This window comes from Miniopterus natalensis, chromosome 17, assembly GCF_054644295.1.
Source record: "Miniopterus natalensis isolate mMinNat1 chromosome 17, mMinNat1.hap1, whole genome shotgun sequence".
NCBI lineage: Eukaryota > Metazoa > Chordata > Mammalia > Chiroptera > Miniopteridae > Miniopterus > Miniopterus natalensis.
This window is the reverse complement of record NC_142097.1, coordinates 14346927-14371855: the sequence shown is the minus strand read 5'-3', so window position 1 is coordinate 14371855 and position 24929 is coordinate 14346927. Positions and strand designations below refer to the sequence as shown.

The 24929-nt window shown below is 41.5% G+C and overlaps 1 protein-coding gene across 4 annotated transcripts; it reads right to left on the bottom strand.

The window, feature by feature from the left end:
• Window positions 1–670: 670 nt before the first annotated feature.
• SMYD4 (SET and MYND domain containing 4) lies at window positions 671–24764 on the bottom strand. Of its 4 annotated transcripts, none has more exons than XM_016211130.2 (11): window positions 24479–24764; window positions 22707–22852; window positions 17404–17548; window positions 13399–13488; window positions 10568–11732; window positions 5647–5829; window positions 5001–5164; window positions 3661–3793; window positions 2739–2855; window positions 2412–2535; window positions 671–1517 (listed from the first exon to the last, which is right to left on the bottom strand). In XM_016211130.2, exons 2-11 carry the CDS (start codon window positions 22838–22840, stop codon window positions 1364–1366), a joined length of 2409 nt encoding a protein of 802 aa, XP_016066616.2. In that variant the 5' UTR covers window positions 22841–22852; window positions 24479–24764; the 3' UTR covers window positions 671–1363. The 4 variants fall into 4 exon arrangements, with proteins under 4 accessions (XP_016066616.2, XP_087682098.1, XP_087682099.1 ...); XM_087825972.1 differs by having other exon boundaries at window positions 24560–24764; XM_087825973.1 differs by lacking the exon at window positions 24479–24764 and having other exon boundaries at window positions 22707–22996.
• Between the last annotated feature and the right edge of the window lie 165 nt (window positions 24765–24929).

Sequence of the window (24929 nt, the reverse complement as noted above, 5' to 3'; positions counted from 1 at the left end):
ATCTTCAGGGCTACTCATTTCCAGGTTATAATGCTGTGGCAACCCATGGGCACTTCTCGGGCATGGCCAGGGTGAGCAAGCTCTCAAAGCAGTGTGGGCCTGGCATTCTTTCCCACTCACTCATCTGAACCACTTGGCCAGTAGTAGTGAAACAGCCTCTGGGGTTCAGACCCAGAGTCCCTAGCCTTCTGACCAGGCAAGGTCTAGACCACTGCTACATATCCAGGTAGAAAAGAGTTATCACCTCTACTTCTTTTTTTTTTTTTTAATTTTTATTGATTTTGAGAGAGAGGAAGGGAGAGGGGGAGAGAGAAACATCGGTGTGAGAGAGCTAAACACGACCAGCTGCCTTCTGCATGCCCCCCCGCCGGGGACTGAGCCGGGCATGTGCCCTGACCAGGAATCGAACGGGCAACCTTTTCCGGCACAGGAACACGCCCAACCAACTGAGCCACACTGGCTAGGACCCTACCTCTGTCTGTTAAGTTTGAAACCACAAGCAGTAATGCTCATACCTTCAGCATCTTCTGAAGTGTCCCCCCCCCCCCCCCCTTCTCAGTACTTATGTAGTCTGTATTTCATTTGCCAGCTTGGGGAGGTCTGGTAGAAAAAAAAAAAAGTCATCTCTTTTCAGGCTTGCTAATAAACAGCTCAGGAGGCACACGTGATACAAAGTCATTGCTATAAGCCTGATTTTATTAGTATTTGGTCAGTGAATCTGCCGAGTATAGAATGAAAGCCAGATAATAAGGCCTGGAAAACTGGTAGAAAATGCCCCATATTTATTTCTCTGTTCACAATTTATACTCCACCGGTTTTAACAAAGGATTTGAGGAAGCTAGATACCATAAGTGAAACTGTCTCTAGAGATAAGGAGCCTCACTGATTTCTTGCTTTATAATTATTTTTCAATTACAATACAACTACTAGGAGTTTAAGTTCCCGCTGGAGTGGTACACAACATTTCATTACTACTAGAAACCATAGGAATGTTCCAAGGAAACAGACTGCCGTCATTTAGTGAGGTGGCATCTAGCCAAAACCCCAGGCCAACATCCGGATGCCTTCGGATCAGCTAAAATCCTTTTAAAGGGCTTAGGCTCTCCAGATACTAGTTTTAAAGTCTTTTCTGGGAACTGGGAGTTTTTACTGGAGGGCGGTTAACAATTTCAAGAAACATTCATCAAACTAGGTGAGCATCTCTCCAACTACAATGACTTCCAAGTCCTCCCCACGCCTCATACACTAGGCTTGCGCCTGTCAAGCAAGTCCTGCATTTCCTGGTGACAGCTCAGTGGCAACAGAACCTCTTTAACTCATCTTCCAAGGCTCCTTTCCTGTGGGTCAAAGTCCCCTTGGGACCCTACACAGAAGGCGCCACAGGGCTGGGTGGCAAGTCCAATAAACAGGATTTCATCTTTTGTAGCTCCTGGATCTCCTCGTTCCAAGGGCCGTAGTGCACCAGTAGAACCTTTTCTGCCTTTTGAATTGTGTTCAGAGCTTCGGGTACAGCAAACCTGAACCAAAGGAGGTGAGGGGAGTCACTCCACTCACTCAATCAAGCAAACAATTATTGGGGGCCTACTCACCCCTGTGAAGAATATAAAGATCATTTTTGCCCTCAAGGATGTTATAATCCAAGAGGGCAGATAAGACAACTTTCACAAACACACGCAAGGCAGAGTTGGAGGACAAAGTAATACACACACAAAAAAGTATAAAGAGTCTAGGATCCTGAGAAATAGGCAAACCTCAAAGCACTAAGCTGATAGTTACCCCAAGGTTTACTCAGGAGTCTTCATCTGAGAGTAACCACATCTACCCACGACAAGTCTGCAGCCCTTTTCTCTCTCTCTGACCAAATGGACTGCTCTGTGCCTCGGGAATCGTCTACCTGCCGTTCAAAAGCTGGGTAACGCTTGGCTGTAGGGACTGCTCCGTGCATGTACAGCATGTTTAGCAGCAACTTGGACCTCCACTCTGAGTCATGACAATGCAGAGTGTCTCCAGACACTGCCAAATGCCTCCTGGGAAGTTATTGCCAGTTGAAAACAACTGCTTTAAAAAGGGTAGATCTAAGGAGAGGAAGAGCCCCTGGAGCTGAGGAATGGAATGAGAGCACCAGGGAGGTGTGAGTAACCAGGGAGGACTGAGAAGAACGGCTCTGGTGGGTGGTGGGGCTGCTTGGCAGTTCTCCCTAGGAAACTCCCTCAGAGCTAAGAGCTTTCCTCATATCTCTCAGGAGAAAATTCTAAAGCTTCAACGTAATCAACAAAACAGAAGGACAGGATCTTTCCTAAAGGGGAAATAAAGAAGTTTCAACATGCTGAAAAGCACCACAGGAAAAAAGTAATACACAGGAGAACAGTATGTGGCCTGGTCACGTGCTAGGAAATAAGAGAAAGACTTACCCATTGAAAAAGATCTGGGCCAGTTTGAAGAGCTCATGGCCCATTTCAACACTGGATGGCCCATGGCGAACCTCAACCACTCGGAGACTCTTCTGCAGATGGGTAGCTGACTTTTGCCAGTCCCCTGAGAAGAAATAAAAATGTGTTCCAGAAAAGAACCACAATCAACTGTGGATGAACATTTTTGGGTTGAGAAAAGCTAAATGGAAGGGACAGCAGCCTCAGTTGAAAGGCTAAGAGATAATGAACCAGATGAAGCTAGGGTCATGACCAAATGTACCAGGCAAACTTGTTTCCTGGAGCAGAAAACAAAGACACATGCCATACCTAAAGCAGCATAGGCCTGGGCCAGGCCATCCTCGATTTCTCCCACCACGCTGTGTTCTGCGGACAGGAAGCTCTCAGCATCACGCTGGCACCCCAGCAACAGCTGAATGGCTCGCTCTATCAATTCAAAGGGAAGCGACCTCATTACAGACACAAACCCAGCCCTTAAATTCTCCATTAGCTGGACTAAATGTGGAAATCCCACTTTGTCTCCCTGTGACCAACCCACAATGTTTGTTCCAATAAAGCTGCTGTTCTCTTTTCTCTTTCACAATAGAAAAGGGTGCTGGGTGAGGCCTCCTCACATTTACTCTGGGTTTCCAGCTTCAGTTTAAAGTGGAACACATTTCCCTTACAGTCATTATTTCTCCTGACTCAGAAATCTAAGCGGAAGGTCAAGGTTCATAAAGCAGGGTAAATAAATTCCCATGACATCGAGCTCTAAGGCAGAGTTTTCAAGGGTAACGAGGAGTTCCACAACTCCCTCTCTGAAAAAAGCAGGACACATATCTACTGGGCACTGGCCCCACTGGTCTTAGAAGAGAGATGAAGCTCTGATGAAGGCAGAACAATCTCTCTAGGAAATTAGGTCATTAGGGCCTGGAATGAAAATGACACTGAACCTCTGGAATATGCACAAAGATCATGGATGTCAGGGATAACTCTTTGGTTTCCATGGGATACTTGAACTTAGCCATCTGATACATAAGAGAACTGCAGTTTAAATCATCTGGCCCCTTTTCCAGGACCACACAAATTGAATTGGTTAGGGTTTGGTCTCCTTGGCCTACACAGCCATCTTGTGGCTGGCCTGGGGATAATTAAATGCAATTCTTCAATCATTACTGAGTATCCTGAGTCGTGATCTCAGACTGAATGAAAAGGAAGGGGCTGGAGGACCAAAGCAGGGACCCAGTCTCACCTAGTTTGCCACTCCCGAGAAGCTTCTGGGCCATCCCGACCTGCTGCTGAACGTCCTGTAACCGAGAGACTAGGTGGTCCCTGCTCGCTGATTCCGTACAGGATGCACCGCTACAGCTCAGCACATCATCTCCCTGTGGAAGTCAGCTTGGGCTTTATTCCTAAATCAGAGTTGGTCAGCAACCCTTCATGTGCTTACACGACAGGATCGCTCCATGGCTTCTGACCCCATGGGGGAGAGAGACTCCTGCAGTAATACACCGTGACCGAAGCCTGACTGAATTTGGTTTGACAGCAGCAATTCTAATGAAAGCAGGAACCAATTCCACCTTCCTCAAGATTTAATTTTTACAACTAAAATTAAACTGGTACAATCCACAATTTCTTCCTTTCTTGACAGCCCCTCTCTCATCTCTCTTTGGGGCTAGCACTTTGGACGACAGACACATTTGTAGTAGTTATAAAAAAGCCGTAAGAAAACCAGCAAGAAAAGGTGCTAGGTGAGGCCTCCCTACATTTAACCTTGGGTTTGTGACTTTAGCCAGTTCTCTATTCCACTCATGGTTCCCCTAACAACACGGTAGCCTCTGGCAGAGGAGAAAGTCTCTGAGGTGAACATCTGCTGTTCTTTGGATGCCAGTACCTATGCCCTCATTTGGCAACGGCAACCTGACCTCTCCTGAGGATCCTCTCCCACCCTCCCATGGTCAGCGCCTGGCAGCTGAGGGGGTGTGCACGTGGCTCAGATCTGGCCCATTCCTCTGGCCCAAATGACTGGAGGAAAATTATTTGACTCTGATTTTCCTCCAGCCACAGGAATCGGGTCAATGAAACTGAAAAAATTTTTTTGTCCAGACAGCTGTTAGACCAGAGCCTGTTTTTGGTCATCTTGCCACCTCAAGAGGGAAGTCTGCCTGAGGATGGGGCTAACAAAGAAAATGGAGCTGAGGGAGGCTGAGAGAAAAATTGGGTTTTGATGGCATTACCTAAGCCCCTGGATCAAGATGTATCTGAAGTGCCTCTACCCTGGGACCTTTTACTGATTTACTTGAGCAAATAAATTCTCAGTCTTCCCCCTACCCCCTTAAGCCAGTTTAGGTGGGATTTTCTGTTATTTGCTCTTGCCAATTTCTTTCTTGTAAGATTAATAAATCCAACCTTTCACTGTGGTTCCTGCGAAGGGGGAGAAGGGGTGGTAATCAATGTGGGGGGAAGATGGGCTGAAAGGGAAGAGAGAGTACTGCTCTCAGCACCTGTAAGCCCCGGCGGCTTCCTCTTACAGGTTTATGGCCTTTGGGCTGGATAACTGACCTCCAGGAGAAGCTGAGAGGAAGGGTTCACCTGCATGAGCTCTCTGCAGCTGTTACAGCGGAACGCCGCCCATCTGGGTCCTACAGCGGCTCTGTGCTTTTCATTCCGACAAGCCAGGCAGTTGCAGTCAAAGAAATACTGAGACCTCAGCTTCTGTTGCCTTTCAGCAACACCCATCCTGCTCTTGTGAGGCCCTGCAGAGAGATGACACTTGGCCAATATTTAAAGCAAGAGAGAGGCACTGCTTCCTTTTTTAATTTTTGATTTTTATTATTTTTGATTTTTATTATTTTTGAGAGAGGCACTACTTTGAAAACTTCAGCTTAGCAGAGAATCTCATCAATTATTCATTATGTGACAGGTCCTCTTTACGCAAACATTTGTGGAACCAGACATAAAAATAAGCACCCAAGCTGAAGGGACAGGAAGAAAAAGTCAAAAAGGTGTTTCTAGCCCATTTTCAGGATAGGAAGTTTATGGGGATGAGGCGGTGACACGCATGACAGTTTAGACACAACGGTGCCCAGTAAGAAGCTCCCTGCTTTTATGCCTAAGTAGTCACTGTTTCTTTCAGGAAATGATCACTGGCCACGTGAGGACACCTGCCCAGTGCTTTGCTACGTATAGTTCCTTTTCTGCTGGACGAGGTAGACAGCAGTGAGGAGGGATGGCTCACCGTAACAGTGGAGAATCTCCTGCCCTTTTCCAATCTGCTGGGAGGCCCGAATGGTGGCAACAGTGCTCATGAAGGACACGCTGGTGTTGGGGCTGCAGGAATGGTTCAGGAGGCTGACAACGGGGAAGATGCCTGTGGCAAGGCGTACCTGCCTGCTCTCGGTAATGATGTTCTCTTTAGGTTCTGAAAGTCCAACAGGAAAAAGGAAAATGTGTCAGGACATCAGTCCTGGCATCGCCATCCATTCCTCAGATGAGCTGGGCAACTGGGCCTGACGCTCCTCTGAGTCATAGCTCCACAGCCGGATCCAATATCAATCGGATAGAACATGACTCACAGCAAACTCTGGTCCCCAGGAAGCGAAGCAAATGAACACATGAAAAGTCCGCCAGAATCCTGGAACCTAGCCATTGTGTCTCCATACCACAAAACCCACAAAGACTAGAGTTTATAAAAAATAATAAAAAAGGAATTATCAGTAGGGAGCTTTCTAGGTAGACACCTTCGTGATGTTCATGAGGACACAGAAACTAGAGTACCTGCTGAGTTTAGTTCCCAAAGATTTTTATAGTCTTAGTGCTTTTGCTTAACTGCTCTTTGGGTCTTTTGGTTGCTTAATAGAACAAGTAACCTAATTTCTATCCGAAACTAAACAGGCTTATATTTTTTTAAATCCATAGTTCTTATGTTCTCCTGTTCATTCTGCCCTTTGTCCCAACATTAGGGGACATCAGTCAGCAGTCGTTCTCATTGAAAAAAATTCTAGACTAGCTCTATTAAAGATAGTCTCATGTCCCAAACAACGTCTTTTTTTTTAAAACTATATCTTCTTTGAAATACAATTAGCCAGCTCTTTAACTGCATGATTGAAGATTAGGAAGGAAGAAAAAGGCCTCCAAGCAGCGAGGCTATTTCCGCGCCAGAGCTCGTGCGCCTGGACTCATAGGTGAGTCCCCTGTACTCCCGAGCGGGCCTCCTTGCTCGTATTTTAGCCACAGTTCTAACCGGCCCGCAACGGTCCAGAAACAGAGAACTAGCAGGAGGCAGGTTCTGACAATGACCAAAGAGACAGGTGACAGACTAGAGGAGGCAGAAAACCTAGACAAGAATAACAGCCGCAGGGCAAACAAAACCACTGCACCACCTGAGCTGTACCACGTGCGTTTCGCTTAACTGGGGTTGCTGGGCTGCCAGTGCCCGCGTGGGCTTTCGTGACGGCCGCTCATATCTCAGCAACGCGCGCAGCACACAGACAAGCTGGGCGCCCGGAAACGCTTGAATTGCGTTCGGTGGCCTTGGTTTAGGTATGAGAAAATCGCATTTCCAAGAAAACCCGTTGACACATGAAAGGCACTGGTACTTAAAGGGAAACTTTCAGTTTTCTGGAAAACTGAAAAACCATGAGATAACTGTGGTATCACTGTATATGCCAGGAATCTCAATATACCAATCTCCAAATAAATAAAGTAGTCTAGGTACAAATGTAATAAATAGAGCAAATATGAATCATCATGTGAAAATGTTCTAGAAAGGAAATCATGAACTATAGGTGTAATGTTGTCTCTCTGCAGACAATTCTATTATCTGTTGCTATGGAGGACAAGAAAAGAACAAATAAAATTCACAGAGAATCCAAATGATTCAATTTTAGTCAACAGTTCTATAAATTGTATTGAAATCTTTCATCAGAGCTTCTCCTAAGTGCTTAACAGATTTTAGTTTCCCCTCCTCCCCCTAGTCCAATGCCTCCCTTCTAGTAGATGTGCTAATGAGCAGTGAAAATGCTAAAATGTAGGCAGCAGGAAGGAGCAGTGCAGGGCACGAACAGTTTGTGGTCTGAATAATCGGCCTCTGCATAATTAAAAGTTGACTTGCATTCCCAACTACTGATAACTGGCAATCTATATTAGAACAGCTGCTAAGATTTTCCCAGAAAAAATGATCACAATACAGTGAGTAATGTCAGCTTCATGAATTATTTATAGGTTAGCCTCTAAGAGAAGCAGGCCCAGGAACTGAGTGGGGTGAGTATTTATGTCAGAGTTGAGTCTCTCTCTAATTATTTCTAAAAAATTAAGTATTGATTTTTTAAAAAATTATTCAATATTTTGCATTAGTCATCTCTTAGTAGATAATAGAAAGTGAGAATATGTATGTACCTTATCAACCAAATTGAATATGTGACATTTTGTGCATAAAAGAAAAAGAGAATGATTCTTTATTTTACCAAAGTGTACCTTGCTAATATCCCTAGTCCATTTATTTTTATTATTATTTTTTTAAAGAATAGTTTATTGATTTTTAGAGTAAGAGGAAAGGAGAAGAGAGAAACATGGATATGGGAGCATAACATCGATCTTCTGCCTCCTGCACGACCCATTGGGGACTGAGCCCACAACCTGGGCATATGCCCTGATGGAGAATCAAACGGCAACCTTCCGGTGCCCGGGACGACGCCCAACCAACCGAGCCACACCAGCCAGGGCCCTAGTGCCTTTAAAATGGAATTCAAGTAAAGACAAAAAATTCATTCACAGTATTTCTAAGTATACACTTATTTTGGTAGATATTTTACAAAATAAGAAATCTGTGTGTATATCAAGTAATCAAGGATCCCAACTGAAGGCAGATTCCTTGGTTGTTGAAGGGTGGAAGCAAAGGGCAGTGAATTGATCCGAATCTACACAGAATCTCATTGAGCCTTATTATGACGTGAATTCAGCTACATCACCAATGTGCCATTCCCACTGAGATAGAACCACACATCTCAAGGTCTAGAATATCATCAGTGGTCAGTACTCACTCTTAAGTATCAAAGAGAGATTTCTGAGGAACTTTGATTAAATAGGATTTATGCAAAGATAAAAACATACCTTTTTGTAGGTTTTTGTCAAAGTCTATCCTAGTTAACACTTCAATCCTTCTTCTGTGCTACTAATGAAACAGCTGCTAATGAAATTCAATGAGAACACTAAATTGGGACGTGCTAGAACCCCAAAGAAATAATAAAAAGGGATATAACAAGTTCAGAAATATGAGCAGACTAAAACAAAATCTGATTGACTTCCAAAATGAAACTGAACATTGTTGGTGGGTGCGTAACTGGTAGAACTTTTCTGGAGGGCAATTTAGTGATATGTATCAAGTACCTTAAAAATGTTCACATAAAAATTATTTGAGCCCTGGTCAAGTGGCTCAGTAGCATCATCCCATGTACCAGTTCAATTCCCGGTCAGGGCACATGTCCCAGTTGCAGCTCCATCCCTAGTAGAGGGCGTGCAGGAGGCAGCCGATCAATGTTTCTCTCTCCTTCTCCCTTCCTCTCTCTCTAAAATCAATAAAAACATATTAAAAAAAAGAGTTGGTTACTTTCTGCCAGTATAATCTGGAAGCCCATATATTATTTTTTATATTCAGAAAAACAAACCAAAATGAAAACAATATTTTTTAAAATGCTAGTCAATGTACCCAAGGGAAAACATAATTCTGGGAAAACGCTGAACAGATGTATTTTAGAAGGTAGCAGCGGCTCAAAGAAGCAAAAGAAGGCAGAAGAGAAAATGGAGATTAGTTTGCAATGTGATTTTGTAGTACCATGGGATGAACCCAGTGCTATTATTGGATGTCCATGTGCTACAGGATAGGGAAGAGAGTCTTGCCCCAAGACACCTCTAGTGAAATACCTATATATCACATAACTTGACAGCTGAATTAAAATTAAAGATAAAACTCTATAAACAAAAGGTTGACAAAATTCTACATTACCTAATATGAGAAGATTAAAGAGCTAAGGGTGTTTAGTTTAGCTAAGCCACATTTAATATTAATCTGTCTATAAATCCTAGGTTTGGTTAAAATCTAATTTCTCCCCTCCATAGTTAATCAGAAAATGCAGAAAAATAATGAACTGATTGAATCTAAAGGCATTATCTGCTAAAATGGAGATCACATGCTAGAAATACGGGAAAAAGCATGTCTTTTGCAATAATAGATCTGTTGTCAGTACATTCATATTAGAGATGTCACTCATGATGCTGGGCAAATCCAACCTCTCCACCTACCTTAAACAGCCTTATTTATACTGGTTCAGAAAAGCAGGGCTGGGCTGGGCTGTGTCTAGAAGTGGCCCCTAGATTCTTGGCCACATGACCAGAGGACAGCCCAAACATGGGCCGACCAACAGCTTAAGTTAGCATTGTGTGAAAAGTTGTGCTCAGCCAGATTCCTCTCTTAGAAATTTTAAACAGATGAATGAGAACAATTTGTCAGTTGGAAAGAGCAGAGACAGAGTACCTGAGTTATATGAGTGAGCTAAGATTCTGATACCTTAACTATAGACCCTGTTTCCTCTGCAGTCTTTTTTCACAATTGTTTCAGTTTTCCTTCACAATAAAAAATTAATAGGGTAATAGGGTATTTAACTTCAAAGTATTTTTACAAATAAACATATCATCTTTACAACTATGGAAAGTTATGTGGGATAAACTACCCACTTTAAAGATGAGAAAACTGAGGCAGAGTGGGATCAAATAATTTGTTAAGGTCACATAGCTTTTCAATGGCATACTCATGATAATACAAGACAACTGTGTTTTCCCATGAAACTACCTGATATGTTTCTTTATGGTTCTTTCTCCCCAAACGTTAGCAACATCAAGAACAACGCTGTGCCTAGCCGGAGTGGCTCAGTTAGTTGGAGTAGCGTCCTGTGCACCGAAAGGTTGCCAGTTTGATTTCCGGTCAGGGCACATACCTGGTTTGAGGGTTTGATCCCCAGAAGGCAACCAAGAGACGGTACTCTCTCACATCGATGTTTATTTTCTCCCTCTCTCCCCATCTCTTCTCTAAGCATGTCCTCGGGTAAGGACTGAAAAGAAAAAAAAAAGAACAATTCTGTAAGGCAGAAAAGTTCCCCTCTTACCTATTTGCTGTACGGTAGTTATCGCCTGAGCATTGCACTGTAGCTGTAACATGTGTCTCAGCATGGCCACTCCCCAGATGTGCAACTCTTCACACCTCCCAGGAACCACTGCTGCTTTGGCCTGAGAGCATTTCAGGCTTGTTGTGAGGACCTGCAAACTGGCTGCTTCCAGCTGCCTGCACAGTGCGGACACACTGAGGGCACAGAGGAATTTGTACTCTGGGCTGTGGTTTTTAGTATGGGGCACAAGGTGTAGGACAGCAGTATAATTATTTTCATACTTCCCATTAATATCACATCCAGGAATTGGGGGCTCAGCAGTTTTGCCATTTTTCTCACCCTCCCCTCCCAGGTGAGAACTGAGTGTCTGCACCAGATTTTTGCTTTCAGGTAAACAGATGTCCTTGTTACTAATCTCACCACAAAGCTGTCTTATGACTTTGCCACCATCCTCAAATCTAGCTAAAAGGGTTGACCTCAGGGCAATGTGGCAAAAGACCCCCAGTGTGAGAAGCAGCCCCCCTAGAGGACACTCTATACTATGGTAGAGATCCCAGGCCTGCTGCATACACTCATGGCTGCAATACTTGGCATAGCTGCATCCATCACAGGGAACCGTGGCCAAAGTGTGCTTTAAACACCGGTGACAGTAGAGATCCCCATTGGTAGCTCTGGTATCCCATTTGCTCTCCAGGCCACAATGCAGTGGTGGCATTTCTCCTGGGTTAAGGACACAAACGAAAGCATCCTCCTTCACCAGGAGCTCTCCTGGAGGAATATCCTTTGTGGCAATCAGACAGCGGCCTTTTAAAGGGTCCGTGCATAAGCTGACAGATGATGATGCACCGGAAACCTGTTCATTCTCTTCCCGCAGGTTCATATCCTCAAAAGCATTGGTTAGAGCTGCTGGGGAGGTTTCCGTGAGAGTCTCCTTTTCTTGTACCTTCATTTTCAGATGACAGAGGGTACTCTGCGGAATTTGAAACTGGGAAGCTGCTAGGGCTTGTTTGGCAGTGAAATCACTTTCAAGATCACTGACGATCTGGCTTGCCTCCTGCAGTCTCCCCAGCGTCACCAGACACTGTGCCTTGCGCAACGTCATCTTGGGTTGCAATCTTTCTGGATACCCATGCATCTGTGCCCTGGTGATGTCTTTAAGACATGCCTGAAAACAGAAAGGAAATCCCAAAATGATCCTTGGTCCCTGCTCTTCAACATCTACTGAAAGTCTTAACAAAAATCTACAGGAAAATTGAAGATTATTTCAAGTGGAGCAACTAGTCTTAGCCAGTTTGGCTCAGCGGTTAGAGTGTCGGCCCGTGGACTGAAGGGTCCCGGGTTCAATTCTGGCCAAGGGCACCTACCTTGGTTGTGGCAGGAGGCAACCAATCGATGTGTCTCTCTCACATTGATGTTTCACTCTCCGTCTCTTGCTCTCCCTCCTCCACTCTCTCTGAAAAGCAATGGAGAAAATATCCTCGGGTGAGGATTTAAAAAAAAAAAAAATTAAAATGGAGCAACTACAATCACATGCTTATTTCTTAAAATCATATTCTACCATATGATCTTTCTATTGAGTGATTAGAAATCTGTGCTAAAGAGATTATATTTAACTATCTTATTACATATTTCTGTTTTTTAAGGAAAACAGTCTTATGGATAGAAGCAGTATGGTGGTGAAGAGGCGGGGCCTGCATTCCAACACGGACTCTGCCTCTTACCAGCTGTATGACCTTGTATAAGTGACTTAATTTCTCAGAGGCTTAGTTTTCTCATTTGAAAGACAGGGATAATAATCTCTCTCTCATAGGGTTGAAATAATGATAAAAAGGTAATATGAGGGTGGGTGGGTGGAGAGATTAATCAAAGAATTTATATGCATAAATGCACAACTCATGGACACAGACAATAGTGTGGTGAGGGCCTGTGGCGGGGGGTGGGTGTAAGGTGGAGGGGGTCAATGGGGAAAAAAGGGGACATCGGTAATTCTTTCAACAATAAAGATAAAAAAAAATAAAAAAATAAGGTACTGAAAGTACTGAAAAGAGTGCCTGGAACATTGCATGTGCTCAATATATGGTAATCGTTATGATAAGAAGGGATATAGAAATAACCAATACAGAGTAAACAGGGTTAAATGTTTCACAAGTTCTTCTGATCACCGTCTTCAGTAGTCCAGGACTTTCTTGCTTAGGACCTAGAGTCGGAGTCTTGCTCTTCTTTTTTGAGTCCAAAGGGCAATAAGTGTGAACTTGTGATTACTGACATAATTCTTACTTCTAAAGCATAATTTAAATTTCTGTGGAATTCTGAAATGGATGGACCAAAATGGTATTTAGAGCTTGTCCTTAGACTTTAGGTAGGGAATGCTCACAGACATACATAGGCACTTTTACTTTCCCACTCAAAAGGCATATTAAATGTGAGCTATATTATTGCAGGGATCGCCTTGAATATGCTCTACTTATTAAAAGAACACATCAAACAAGTAAAGAGTTTGCAAACACTTGGAACCTGAAGTATTATTAGCAACTTATCTCATAGCTGATCTCAACACTGAGAACTGCTGACCCACTGGATATAGTCCAATGCCCTGTGGAATGTGCCATGATCTCTTATCAAACAACATAGTCACCCCACATAATCATCTCTGATGGGTACAATAAATCAGGAGAAAGAACAAGTTTGGGGAGAGATCAATGTGCTTCCAATTCAATCAGTTGAGGCTGGCTGAATTTTAGTGTTCTAAGGCAGAAGCAGAGATGAAGGTCTAGTCCTCCAGCCCACCTCTTCCAGATCCTCTCCCATCACACAGGCATCCTGATACTCACTTCGTACTGACCCAGGCGGAAGAGGGCTGCCGAGCGATTGGCGTAACACAGTGAAATGTCCTCAGTGTTTGGCCTCGAATGCGATACTCCCTGCAAAACAATGAACCAGTTAAAGGTATAAATGGAGACGAGCATCTTTAAAGTATTTTTTAAGATAACAGGGGACTAGCATCTTTAAATAGTATTTTTTCAGATAAAGACTGTATGGAATTAGGAAATTTACTGGATTTCTTTGTGCCTCACCTGCTTCAGCGTCATTGTTAACTACCTTAGGGCAAAGCTGTGAAGAGCAAGTGAAAAAAATAAATATTCAAAGCACTTTGAAGATAACAGCATCAGACACAGCTTCTTCAGCCACAAACAATACCGAAGGCAAATGAAAACAGAGGAGCATAATCCTGCACATAACAAAGGGCCAGTGGCACAAACAGAAATTCACAAAAGAAGAAACACTAATGATATATGGGAAACAAATGGGTAATTCATATATAGATAGCCAAATATATGAATGAAAGCAGAGAAGGGCTATGGTTTTTCTACCACCAAGGATTAATAATAATAAAGGTGGCATCTCAAATGACGGGAGAAAAGATGGGGATTATTCAGTGAAAGTACTGCGAAAAATAGGTAGCCACTGAGGAAAAATAAAATTGGTTCTCTATATACGATAAAACTTTCACTAGGATAAATTCCAAATGAATCAAAATCTTAGTGTAAAAAATGAAACTATAAGAGCAGTAGAAACTAAAGAAATAGTCTAACGTGATGCTGGAGTGAGGAATACCTTTCTAATTAAGATACAAAACTCAGAAGTCATAAAAGGTTAATAAATCTGACCACATAAAAATAATAAATTTCTTTACAGCAAAACCCAATAAAAGCAATACCAAAAGACAAACATTGAACTGGAAAAAATGTCTGCAACTTATACGACAGGCAAAGGGCTCATTACTTTAGGAATAGTTCCTACAGATCGATAAGATGACAACCAATAATTCGATTGGAAAATAAGCAAATGATATGGACAGTTCTAATGGGAAATATAAATGGCTCTTAAACGTATGAAAAAATGCTCAAGCTCATTCATAATCAGCAAAATGCAAATTAAAACTTTACTGAGATGCCATTTTTTACCTATCAGTTTGGCAAAGAAAAATAAATTGATAGCACATGGAGGCGGCAAAGGGGTGGGATGAATATTCTCAATGTTGCTAGTGGGGGCGTAAATTGGTCTTATGATTATAGAGGGCAATTTAACTATATAAATCCACTGACCCAGCAATTGCTCTTCTTGAATTTATCCAACAGATATAATCATTTATCCTACAGATATGTGCGAAGTAACATACATGCAAAGTTTCTCATCACAGAATGGTTTGAAATAGCAAAAGAGAAGAAATGATAAATATTCATCTATAGGACACCAATTAAATGCAAAAGTGATCTTAAGATATTATTGACAAAAGTGCAATGCTAAAGAGTGTATATAGAATGTTATTTATATAAAAAGAGTGAGGCCCTTGCCAGGTAGCTTAGTTGGTTAGAGCATTGTCCCCATACCCCAAAGTTGTGGGTTTGATCCCTGGTCAGGGCACATACAAGAAGCAGTCATGATTGCATAAATAAGTGGAACAACAAATTGATGTTTCTCTCGCTCTCCCTTCCTCTCTCTCTCTCTCTAAATCAATAATAATAAAAAAAGTGTGTGTGTGCAGGAGTGGAAGATTATTTGTATTTATTTAAAGTACCTCTAGAAAGATACATTTAATGCTGTATCTTCTGGGTATGGGAAACTAGGCGGCTGGGGACAGAGGAAACAGACTACACTGTATAATCTTGAACTTTTTGAGTTCTAACTATATAAACACATTTTTTATTCAAAACTAAGTTGATAAAATAATAATAATAAAACCATAATAACCAGGATTGCTTAGGATATAGGGATCTGAACATTCCCCTACTGTGCTAGAAAGGATGTTAACCAGTTCTTTCCTGGAGAGCAATTCAGCATCAGGTACCAAAGGCCTTAAAAAAATAAACTCAACTGATCCAGCAATTGTTCCTCTAGGAATTGAATCTTAAGGAAATAAGCAGATATGTACAAATATTTATACAGAAAGACACTCCTTGCAGCTTTATGATACCAAACAATCTGCCAACATTAGATGTTAAATCAAGTACAGTTCTCTGTAATGGAACACTAAGCCAGCCGTAAAAAATCATGTTCCAGTGGAAAATTTAATAACATGAGAAAATGGTCACAATAAATTGTTGAGGGAAAAAAGCAGGTTACAAAACAGTTAAGTACAGCATTATCCCCATTTTGTAAAAGAAAAGTGTTATTTTCAGAGGAAAAAGTGGCTGGATGGATATAAGCAAAAATGTTAACAGTGCCTATCATTGGCTATGGGATTTCTTTTTATTCTTTATGCTTCTCTATATTTTCCAAGTAAACATATATTGCACTTGCAATCAGACAAAACCAACAACTATTATTATAAAAAAGGAAGAAAATCGCTTTATAAAAATTGCAAAAGTACCATAATCACCAAAATACTAGCTGCATGAAATAGGAAGGCTCGGCTCTTCACATCCAGAGCAAACCTTCATTTTTTGTCTGATTTTACTTTTTATTTTGCTTGTTTTTCTTGAACAGCTTCCCATGGGATCATATTTATGATGCACATGCATAAAGTGGAAGAGATTAGCTCTGAAGAAGAACTGAGCCGTTTATCGGTGGATCATTACATCTAATGGGTTTTAATCAGCAATCACTAACACATTATTCAGCTACATGCTCTGTTATAACATTACAAAGCAGGGCTTTTTATCAGTTATAGAAGCTGCTGCTGTAGGTCCAAACTTTAAGCATAGGCCTGTTAAAGATTCACAGTAAAGGTACACTTTCAAATTTACACTTATTCTTGTAATATATAAGATCAAAGAGCTGGTACAAGGGAGCGATACATCTTGCTTTAAATCTATATTTATCTTTATATGAAAGTGCCCTGGCCAGTTTGGTTCAGTTTGTTGGGCGTCACCCTGTGCATCAAAGGTTGCTGGTTCGATTCTCAGTCAAGGCATATACCAGGGCTGTGGGCTCGATCCCCAGTAGGGGATGTGCAGGAGGCAGTCGATGGGTGTTGTGCTCTAAAATCGATGTTTCTCTCTAAAAAAATAAACGATTCTTTTAAAAAAAGTTATGGAAGGAAGTCTCTCAGGGATCTTGTTCCAGTTCCTACTATGGAAGCAGGACAAGAGCAATAGGTTGACAAAAGCCAGCATTCCTCCTCAAAATCTAGATCATTGATTGTTAGTGTAATTTTAAATATTTGTTGATAACCTTCAAACTGGAGTTCTACTGGGCCATGGCAATTGAGCTTATTTTCCTTTCTAACTTCATCTAAGTCATACTGCTTGTATGTTAGCTAACACTGTGTGGCTAACCAAAAATCTAGCTGCTCTCTAAATTGAGATAATCAAACAATAGCCTTATCAATCATTTATACAAAAAATGGCATATAAGTCAATGAAAGCTGACCGACATGAACAAGGTAGGGTAAGGGGTCCGATATATTCTGAAACTCTTTGTTTCAGAATATAGCCAATGGCAGAATTCTGTCAGTTTTCTTCTTCAAATCCAATCTACAAATCATAGACAAGGCAAGCTGCCACTGGCTACACATTCGTCTTTAAGGCTCTATCTTTTTTTTTTTTTTTAAATGTCTTTGTTGATTTCAGAGTGAGGAAGGGAGAGGGGGAGAGAGAGAGAAACATCAATGATGAGAATGTCATTGACCAGCTGCCTCCTGCATGCCCCTTACTGGGGATCTAGCCCGTAACTGGGGCATGTGCTCTGACTGGGAATCAAACCTTAATCTCCTGGATCACAGGTCGATGCTCAACCGCTGAGCCACGCCCGGCCGGGCATGCTCTATCTTTTGAAGAACTACGTATTGTTAAATTGTTGAAGTAGCCCCTCCCGATGAGCCTGGAGTGTCTTACCTTAGAGTACAGCACTGTGGCTCCCATATAATCCTTCTCTTGAAATTTTTTGTTTCCTTCTTCTCTGTAGAAAATGGGAATGTTGGGGTCCTTTCCCACAAAGTAACCTCTAGAAAGCCTTTTTAAAAACATTTCATCCTCAGGTCTTTATGGAGAAAGAAACAAAAAAAGCATAAATTTGTTTCAAGGAAAGCTCTTAACCATTGCACTTGAAACCCATGGTCTGCAAATCACTGGGGCACAAGAGGTTCTATTATGCAATGTGAGGGGAGTGGCACGGGGTGGGGATCTTGTGGTATCAGTGACTTAGGGGCTGGAATTCCTATTTAGAGGCTGGAGACCTAATTTTTTATTCTCTGCCTCATAATTACTGGCCAACGCACCATTCCTCAGATACACCACATAGAAGCTTGGGTGTAGAGAATGACATAATACAGAGACTGCACCAAGGCATATTCACCGCTTACACTGCTGGAAACACCTGAGCTGAATGGCTGCCAGAGAACAGGAGGAGGAAAGGGGGAGGGGGGACACACACACAAGCGAACAAATAATAAGTAAAAGTAGTGAAATGGTAATGTTTGGGTAATCTTAAAGATTACACAGCAAATCTTTGTATTATTTTTATAACTAAATCTGAAATTATTTCAACATGAAAAAATAAGTACTGTATGCAAATGTTCTATATAATAAAATTAATAAGGTTGATCTAACAAATACACAAACATATATACACACTAGCAATAGAGAACACACGTTTTCCAGTAAGGAGAGATAGTACAATATAACTTAGACTACACTCTGACTACAATGCAATGAAGCAGAGTATGAACAACATGGGAAGTAAAAATTATCTTTAGCAACCCTTGGGTCAAATAGAAAATCAGAATCTAAACTACAAGAATGTTTAGAAAATATTTTTCAAATTTTTGTTTATAAAGACCCTCAGTAAGAAACACCTTTTATTTATTTATTAATTAAAAAATATTTTTATTGATTTCAGAGAGAGGAAGGGAGAGGGAGGGAGAGAGAGAAACATCAATGATGAGAGTCACTGATCGGCTGCCTCCCGCACACCCCCTCCTTTTATATTGTGTATGTATATATTGGAATTTCACAAAACATTATTTGTTTCTGCTATGTGTAAGTTAATATCAAATATTATTTTTTTAATATTTAAACACAATATAGAAAAAAATCTCAAAATAAATGACACAGAAAGAAAAATTAGGAAAGTATTAAAGTATTTAAATCAAAAGGTGTGCTTGGCCTGGTAGTGTGGCTCCGTGGTTGAGAACAGACCCATGAACCAAGAGGTCACTGGTTTGATTACTGGTAAGGCACATGCCTGGGTTGCAGGCTCGATCTCCAGTGAGGGGCGTGTGGGGGGTATAGGAAGCAGCCGATTGATGTCTCTCTCTCTCTCTCTCAACGATGTTTCTATCTCTCTATCCCTCTCCCTTCCTCTCACTCTAAAAATTAATAAAAACATAAAAAATCCACAAAACTACAAAAAATGTCAGAAAAAAAATAAAGGATACTTTTATAATCTTTGAGTATAATAGACTATCCTAAGTAAGACACATAACCCAGAAACTGTAAAAGAAAATGACAGCCCTAGCTGGTTTGGCTCACTGGTTAGAGTGTCAACCCATGGACTGAAAGGTCCCAGGTTTGATTCCAGTCAAGGACACATACCTCAGCTGCAGGCTCGATCCCCGGCCTCGGTCAGGGCACGTGCAGGAGGCAACCAGTCGATATGTCTTTCACATAGGTGTTTCTTTCTTTCTCTCTCCCTCTCTCTCTCACCCCCTCACTCTCTTTGAGAGTGGAAAAAAATACCCTTGGGCGAGGAATAAAAATGAAAATAACAGACATGGCTGTGTGAAAGTTAAAATATATACACACAATTTAAAACATATACACACTGCAAGACACCATAAGTAAAAAAGATAAATAGACTAAGAGAAAAATTAGTAACATATATAACAAAGAATTATACAGTCAGATTTATAAATTAGTAAGAGAACGGCAGATAACCCACTAGAAAAATGGGCAAAGGACAGAAATGAACAATTCATAGTGGACATATAAATGGGCTGTAATATTGGAAATGGTGCAATATTTCAAAAAATGCAAATTAAACAGGATTATTTTGTCCTTATGGTTGGCAAAATTAAAGACTATTGCTTTCTAATGTTGGTGATAACATGGGAAAGTAATTTTCATATGCTATTTGTGGCAAACTGGTACAGCCTTTTTGGAAGACAATTTTGCAGTATTTATTCAATTTAAAATGCTCATAACCCTTGATGCAACAATTCCTCTTCTAAGAACCTATGTTAAGTTCTAAATGTATGTACACAAACACACATAAAGGCTGTTCACTGCAGCAGTGCTGGTAACAGTAAAAAACAAAAAAACCAACATAAAATAACTAATTGCCCATCAACAGGGAAAAGTATAACTAAACCATGGCATATTACATAGCAATACTTTGTGGTTGCTAAAAAGATTAAGGTGTGATATTAGAAAAAACCTCACAGAACAAAGCACATGATATAATTTAACAGAGAATAAAAAAAGATACGTGCATATTTATCTACAATGAATGAGAATACACAGAAAGAACTAGAAAGACACTGTGTTAGTTGCTGACACAAAGATAAAATGTCCATCTTGAACTTGAAAGGTCTGTGTTTATGTATCTGCCTGTAGATGAGGCTTTCATTTATGTGTCCTATTTAGCATTAATATGTGCCAGTCACTGATCCAAGAACTTAATACATGTTATCAAACTGTCATTCAATCAGTATTTGAGTACCTGTTTTTTTGACACTGCACTGCTCTTGTCTAAAGAAAGACAAACAAATGCTGACAAGGTCCTTGCCCTTACGCAGCTTATAGTCTAGTAGTGAAGACAGACATTAACCAAATGATTACACAAATATAAAAAGGAAAGGTATGCAGTTTTGTAAATGTATAAAAAAATGAAGATGATCCAGCTGGAATTCAGGGAATCCTGATGAAAGATTTGGCTGATCCTAAAGGATGAGCAGAAGTTAATTAGTTCTTAGGCCATGGTGGAGTAGAGGGGAGATAGGAAAAGAATTTCAGGCAGAAGAAATATAGTAAGTGAAGGACATGTGGCATGAAGAAGCATAATGCATATCAGGAATTGAAAGAAGGCCAATATGTCTGAAAGGGGAGTGTGGTGAAAGAGGAGGCCAGAGAGATAGGCAGTGGCCAGATTGCAATGTCTTTACTGGCTATCTATATTAAGTTAAGAATTTTAGTCTTTATTATAAGAGCAAAAGAAGCTCCTGAAAGGTTTTAAGTGAGATCAATAAAATTGATTTGTGTTTTTAGAAAATGATTCCTGTTGTGGTGTAGAAAATAGTTTGGAGTGAGGCAAGGATGGATATGGGAAACCGGTTAGGAGGCTATTGTAATGGTCTAGCTACCGATAGTAATTTGGATTAGGGAAGTAAAGAGAATTGTTTTTTTGTTGCTGCTGTAACAAATTACCCCAAAATTAGTGGCTTAAAACAAACAAAAATCTATCTTACAGTTTGAAGGGCAGAAGTCTAACATGAATCTCAGTGAGCTAAAATCAAGGTGTTGGTAGGGATGCATTGTTTTCTGGAGGTTCTAGGGGAGAATCTGTGTTCCTTGCATTTTCCAGTTTCTAGAGGCTGCCTACATTCTTTGGCTTACGGCTTCTTTTCTCTAGGTTCAAAGACAGCAGTGTTGCATCTCTCTGACTGATCTTCCATAGTCCCATCTCCCTCTGATTCTTCTCTTCTTCCTCCCTTTACCGCTTTTAAGGACTCTTGTGATTATACTGGGCTCACCTGGATAATCCAGGCTACTCTCCCTATCTTAAATTGGCTAATCAGCAACCTTAATTCCCCTTTACTATATAACCTAAGTCACAAATTCCTGAAATTAGGACATGGACATCTGGGGATGTATTATTCTGCCTATCATATGGGGAAAGAGGAAGAACTGACTTGATTATAAATTTTATATATATATAATATATATGTGTGTGTGTGTATGTGTATATATATATTTATTTATTATTTTTTTGATGGTTATCCTAGAGGTTACAAAGTGAATCCGAGTTTTTGCTATCTCCAGTTAGTACTTTTACCATTTCCCAAACAACACAAGAATCTTACAACAATGTAACTCCATTTACCCATCTTTCCCTTTGTACTGTTGTTGTTACGTCTTACTTCTAAATGTTTCAGTTTGCATTCAGTTTTGAAAGGTATTTTCATTAGGTATAGAGTTCTAGATTGGCAAGTTTTATTCTGCTTTGCTTTCCTTTCAGGGCTTTAAATGTGCCATTTAACTGTCTCATGGCTTCCATAGTTTCATTGAAAAAATCAGCCATTGTCTTATTTTTACTGCCATATGGGTAACATGTCTTTTTGTTTTGATTGTTTTTAAGACAATTAAAAAAATGTCTTTATTAATTTCAGAGAGAGGAAGGGAGAGGGAGAGAGAGACATCAATGATTGAGAGAGTCATTGTTCAGCTGCCTTCTGCATGCCCCTTACTGGGGATCGAGCCCACAATCCAGGCATGTGCCCTGACCAGGAATCGAACCCATCTTCTCCTGGATCCTAGGTCGATACTCAACCACTGAGCCACACCGGCTGGGAGTCTTTGATTGTTTTTAAGATTTCCTCTTCTTTCCTTAGTTTTTGGTAGTTTGAGTCTGCTGTCCCTAGGTGTGATTTTATTTATGTTTATACTGTTTGGGATTTGCTAAACTTCTGGAATCTCTGGGTTGACGTCTTTTATTAGTTTTAGAGAATTTGTGGCTCAAAATAGGTGATAATGAAGTTGTGGGAAACTCTTGTTTCAGTTTTCTGCATATATGTATGTGTACTAGGTTGTGATGTAAAATATTTCTCACTGAAAAGTGTAGTAAAGAGTTTAAAAATGCATAGGTTACACCTCTAAGGTCCTTTCCAAATTTGAGAACTTATGAATTTCTATGTGCAGCTAGTAAATCTCCACTACAACCTTTGGGAAATGGTAAAGTGACTACAGCAAGGCACTGATTATTGAAACATAACACTGACACTGAAAAAGCTAAATAGCATCCCTACCTTTTCTATAATAGAAGGTTAGGAAATACTGGGAATAGCAAGAACTGCTGAATGCCCCAATAATTAAAAATCTGAATTTAACCCTTCCATCAAAAAGAGATATAACGTAAGAGCAAATGACAAACAGGGACATTTTGCAGATCAAAATTTCCCTGGTTAAAGCTTCCATTTACTTACTGAAGAAGTGAAGAGGAGTGAAGAAAGATATCGCTCAAAGTCTCTGCTGTACAAATGGTGACCTGAGTGGACTTTGGGAGCAAAGACCATTTCTGAAGTATGTATGATTTCCACTCATCCACAGGCAGATCCATGGTACTTTAGATCTATAAAATAAGAAAATAAGGAGTTCAGATTTCTACAAATTCATAGTTCTAGAAAATCAAGATTTCATTCCAGCAAGCATGAAGCAACCAAATCAATTTTTGTGATCTTTTTCTTTCAATCCTCACTCAAGGACATGCATAGAGAGAGGAAGTGGGAGAGAGAGAGAAACATCGATGTGAGAGAGAAACATGGATTGGTTGCCCTCTGCGTAGTCTGAACTGGCAACCCTTTCAGTGCATAGGACAACACTCAACCAACTGAGCCACTCTGGCCAGGCTATTCTTGTGACCTTTTTCTTTTTTTCCTTAAATATGCCTTTATTGATTTCAGAGAGAAGAAGGGAGAGGGAGAGAGAGAGAAACATCAGTGATGAGAGATTCATTGATTGGATGCCTTCTGCATCACCCCCGCCTGGGGATCGAGCCACAACCTGAGCATGTGCCCTGACCGGGAATCAAACTGCTATAGCCTGGATCCTAGGTCGATGCTCAACGGCCAGGCTCTTGTGATCTTTTTCAATAGCTGTTTATATGCTGAAGAAGTATCTTTATTCTCTCACACCAATTCACTCAACTGTCCTTTCACTCAGAAATATTTATTGAAAGGCTACTCTGTTCCAGGCACCATGATAGGTGACTAGACAGTCACATCCCTGTCCCCTTAGACCTCCATCTATCTCAGTTGCTCAGTCAGAAACCTGAGGGACATCCCAGATTTTTTTCTCTCAACTCTCCCCAGCAACTTTAAAAAAAAAAGTCTTTATTGATTTCAGAGAGAGGAAGGGAGAGGGAGATAGAAACATCAATGATGAGTCCTTGATCCCCTGCCTCCTGCATGCCCCCTACTGGCTGGCTGGCTGGCAACCCAACCATGTTCCCTGACCAGCGTGGCTCAGCGGTTGAGCATCGACCTATGATCCAGGAGATAGTGGTTTGATTCTCGGTCAGGGACATGCAGGAGACAGCTGATCAATGACTCTCTCATCACTGATGTTTCTATATCTCTCTCTGAAATCAATAAAGATATATTCAAATAAACAAAAAATCATGACCTCCTGGTTCACAGGGTGAAGAGCCACACTGCTGGACAACAAATATTTCTATCTCCTTACATAATTTAGTTTTCTTCTTTCAATCTCCTTTAGTTCAAGTCCTTACCATCTCATCTGGCATTCTTTGCAGAGTGTCATAACTAGTCTCAGTTCATCCCGCAATTCAACCCATCCTTCATATTGAGACAGATTAACTCCTCTGCCTTAAATTCATCAATATTCCTCCTAGAATTTAGGCAAGTCCAGTACAAGCCCTTTAGTATTTGACCTTTGCCTTACTTTCTAATGCTCCAGTATCACTTTTCCTCTGTAACCTACTATCTGACCTACTCAGAGCAATCCCCAGCTTGCCAGGCTATTCACCTCTCTAGTTTTTGCATAAGCTACTCTTTGTTCCGGGGACATCCCTCCACTAACTTGAAGTCCACAGGACAAATTTCCACACATCCTTCAAGGCTCAGTTCAAGTGGCACCTCCTCCGGGAAGCCTTCCCTGATTTCCCACCTGTGTGATTCCGGCACACTTGTGTCTCTCCTGGGGCCCATACCATATCTACCTCACTAGGGCTACTTACTTAGAGTGGAAACTCCCTCGACAGACTGTGCTCTCCTCTGAGGTCAGGAACCGGGCCTTACTTACATTCAGAAACCCTCACCATGCTAAGCTCAGGATTGAGTCGCTGCTTTTCCCACGTTTAGCTGCAGGTTATCAGCTCTACAGCTGTGCTCCGGGCTGGAAGGCTGTGCGCCCGCTAAAGGCCGAGCGGGTATGATTCCGAGAGCCCGCAAGCAAAGCTCCGGAAACTGGTCTCGCAGGGCCCGTAGCTGCGTTCGCGTCAGCCTTGGCGCGCCCGCAGCTCCCCGCCTCCGGGGCCGAGCCGTGCCGCGCCTCCGGGGGATCCGGGCTCGGGTGGCTCACGTGGGCTGCCCGCCCTGCCTCGGCCAATGCGGTGTCGGTTTAGTTCCTAGGCCCGCCCCGGGGAGTGCGCACGTCGGCAGGCGGAAGTGACGTACGCAGCTCCCCGG

Coding starts and splice junctions, on each gene's coding strand:
- SMYD4 (XM_016211130.2), bottom strand. CDS start 22,840: ATGGATCTGCCTGTGGATGAGTGGAAATCATACATACTTCAGAAATGG. Junction 11,733..13,398: donor TCCGCCTGGGTCAGTACGAA/GTGAGTATCAGG, acceptor TTCTGTTTTCAG/GCATGTCTTAAAGACATCAC. Junction 2,856..3,660: donor TCTCGGGAGTGGCAAACTAG/GTGAGACTGGGT, acceptor TTGAATTGATAG/AGCGAGCCATTCAGCTGTTG.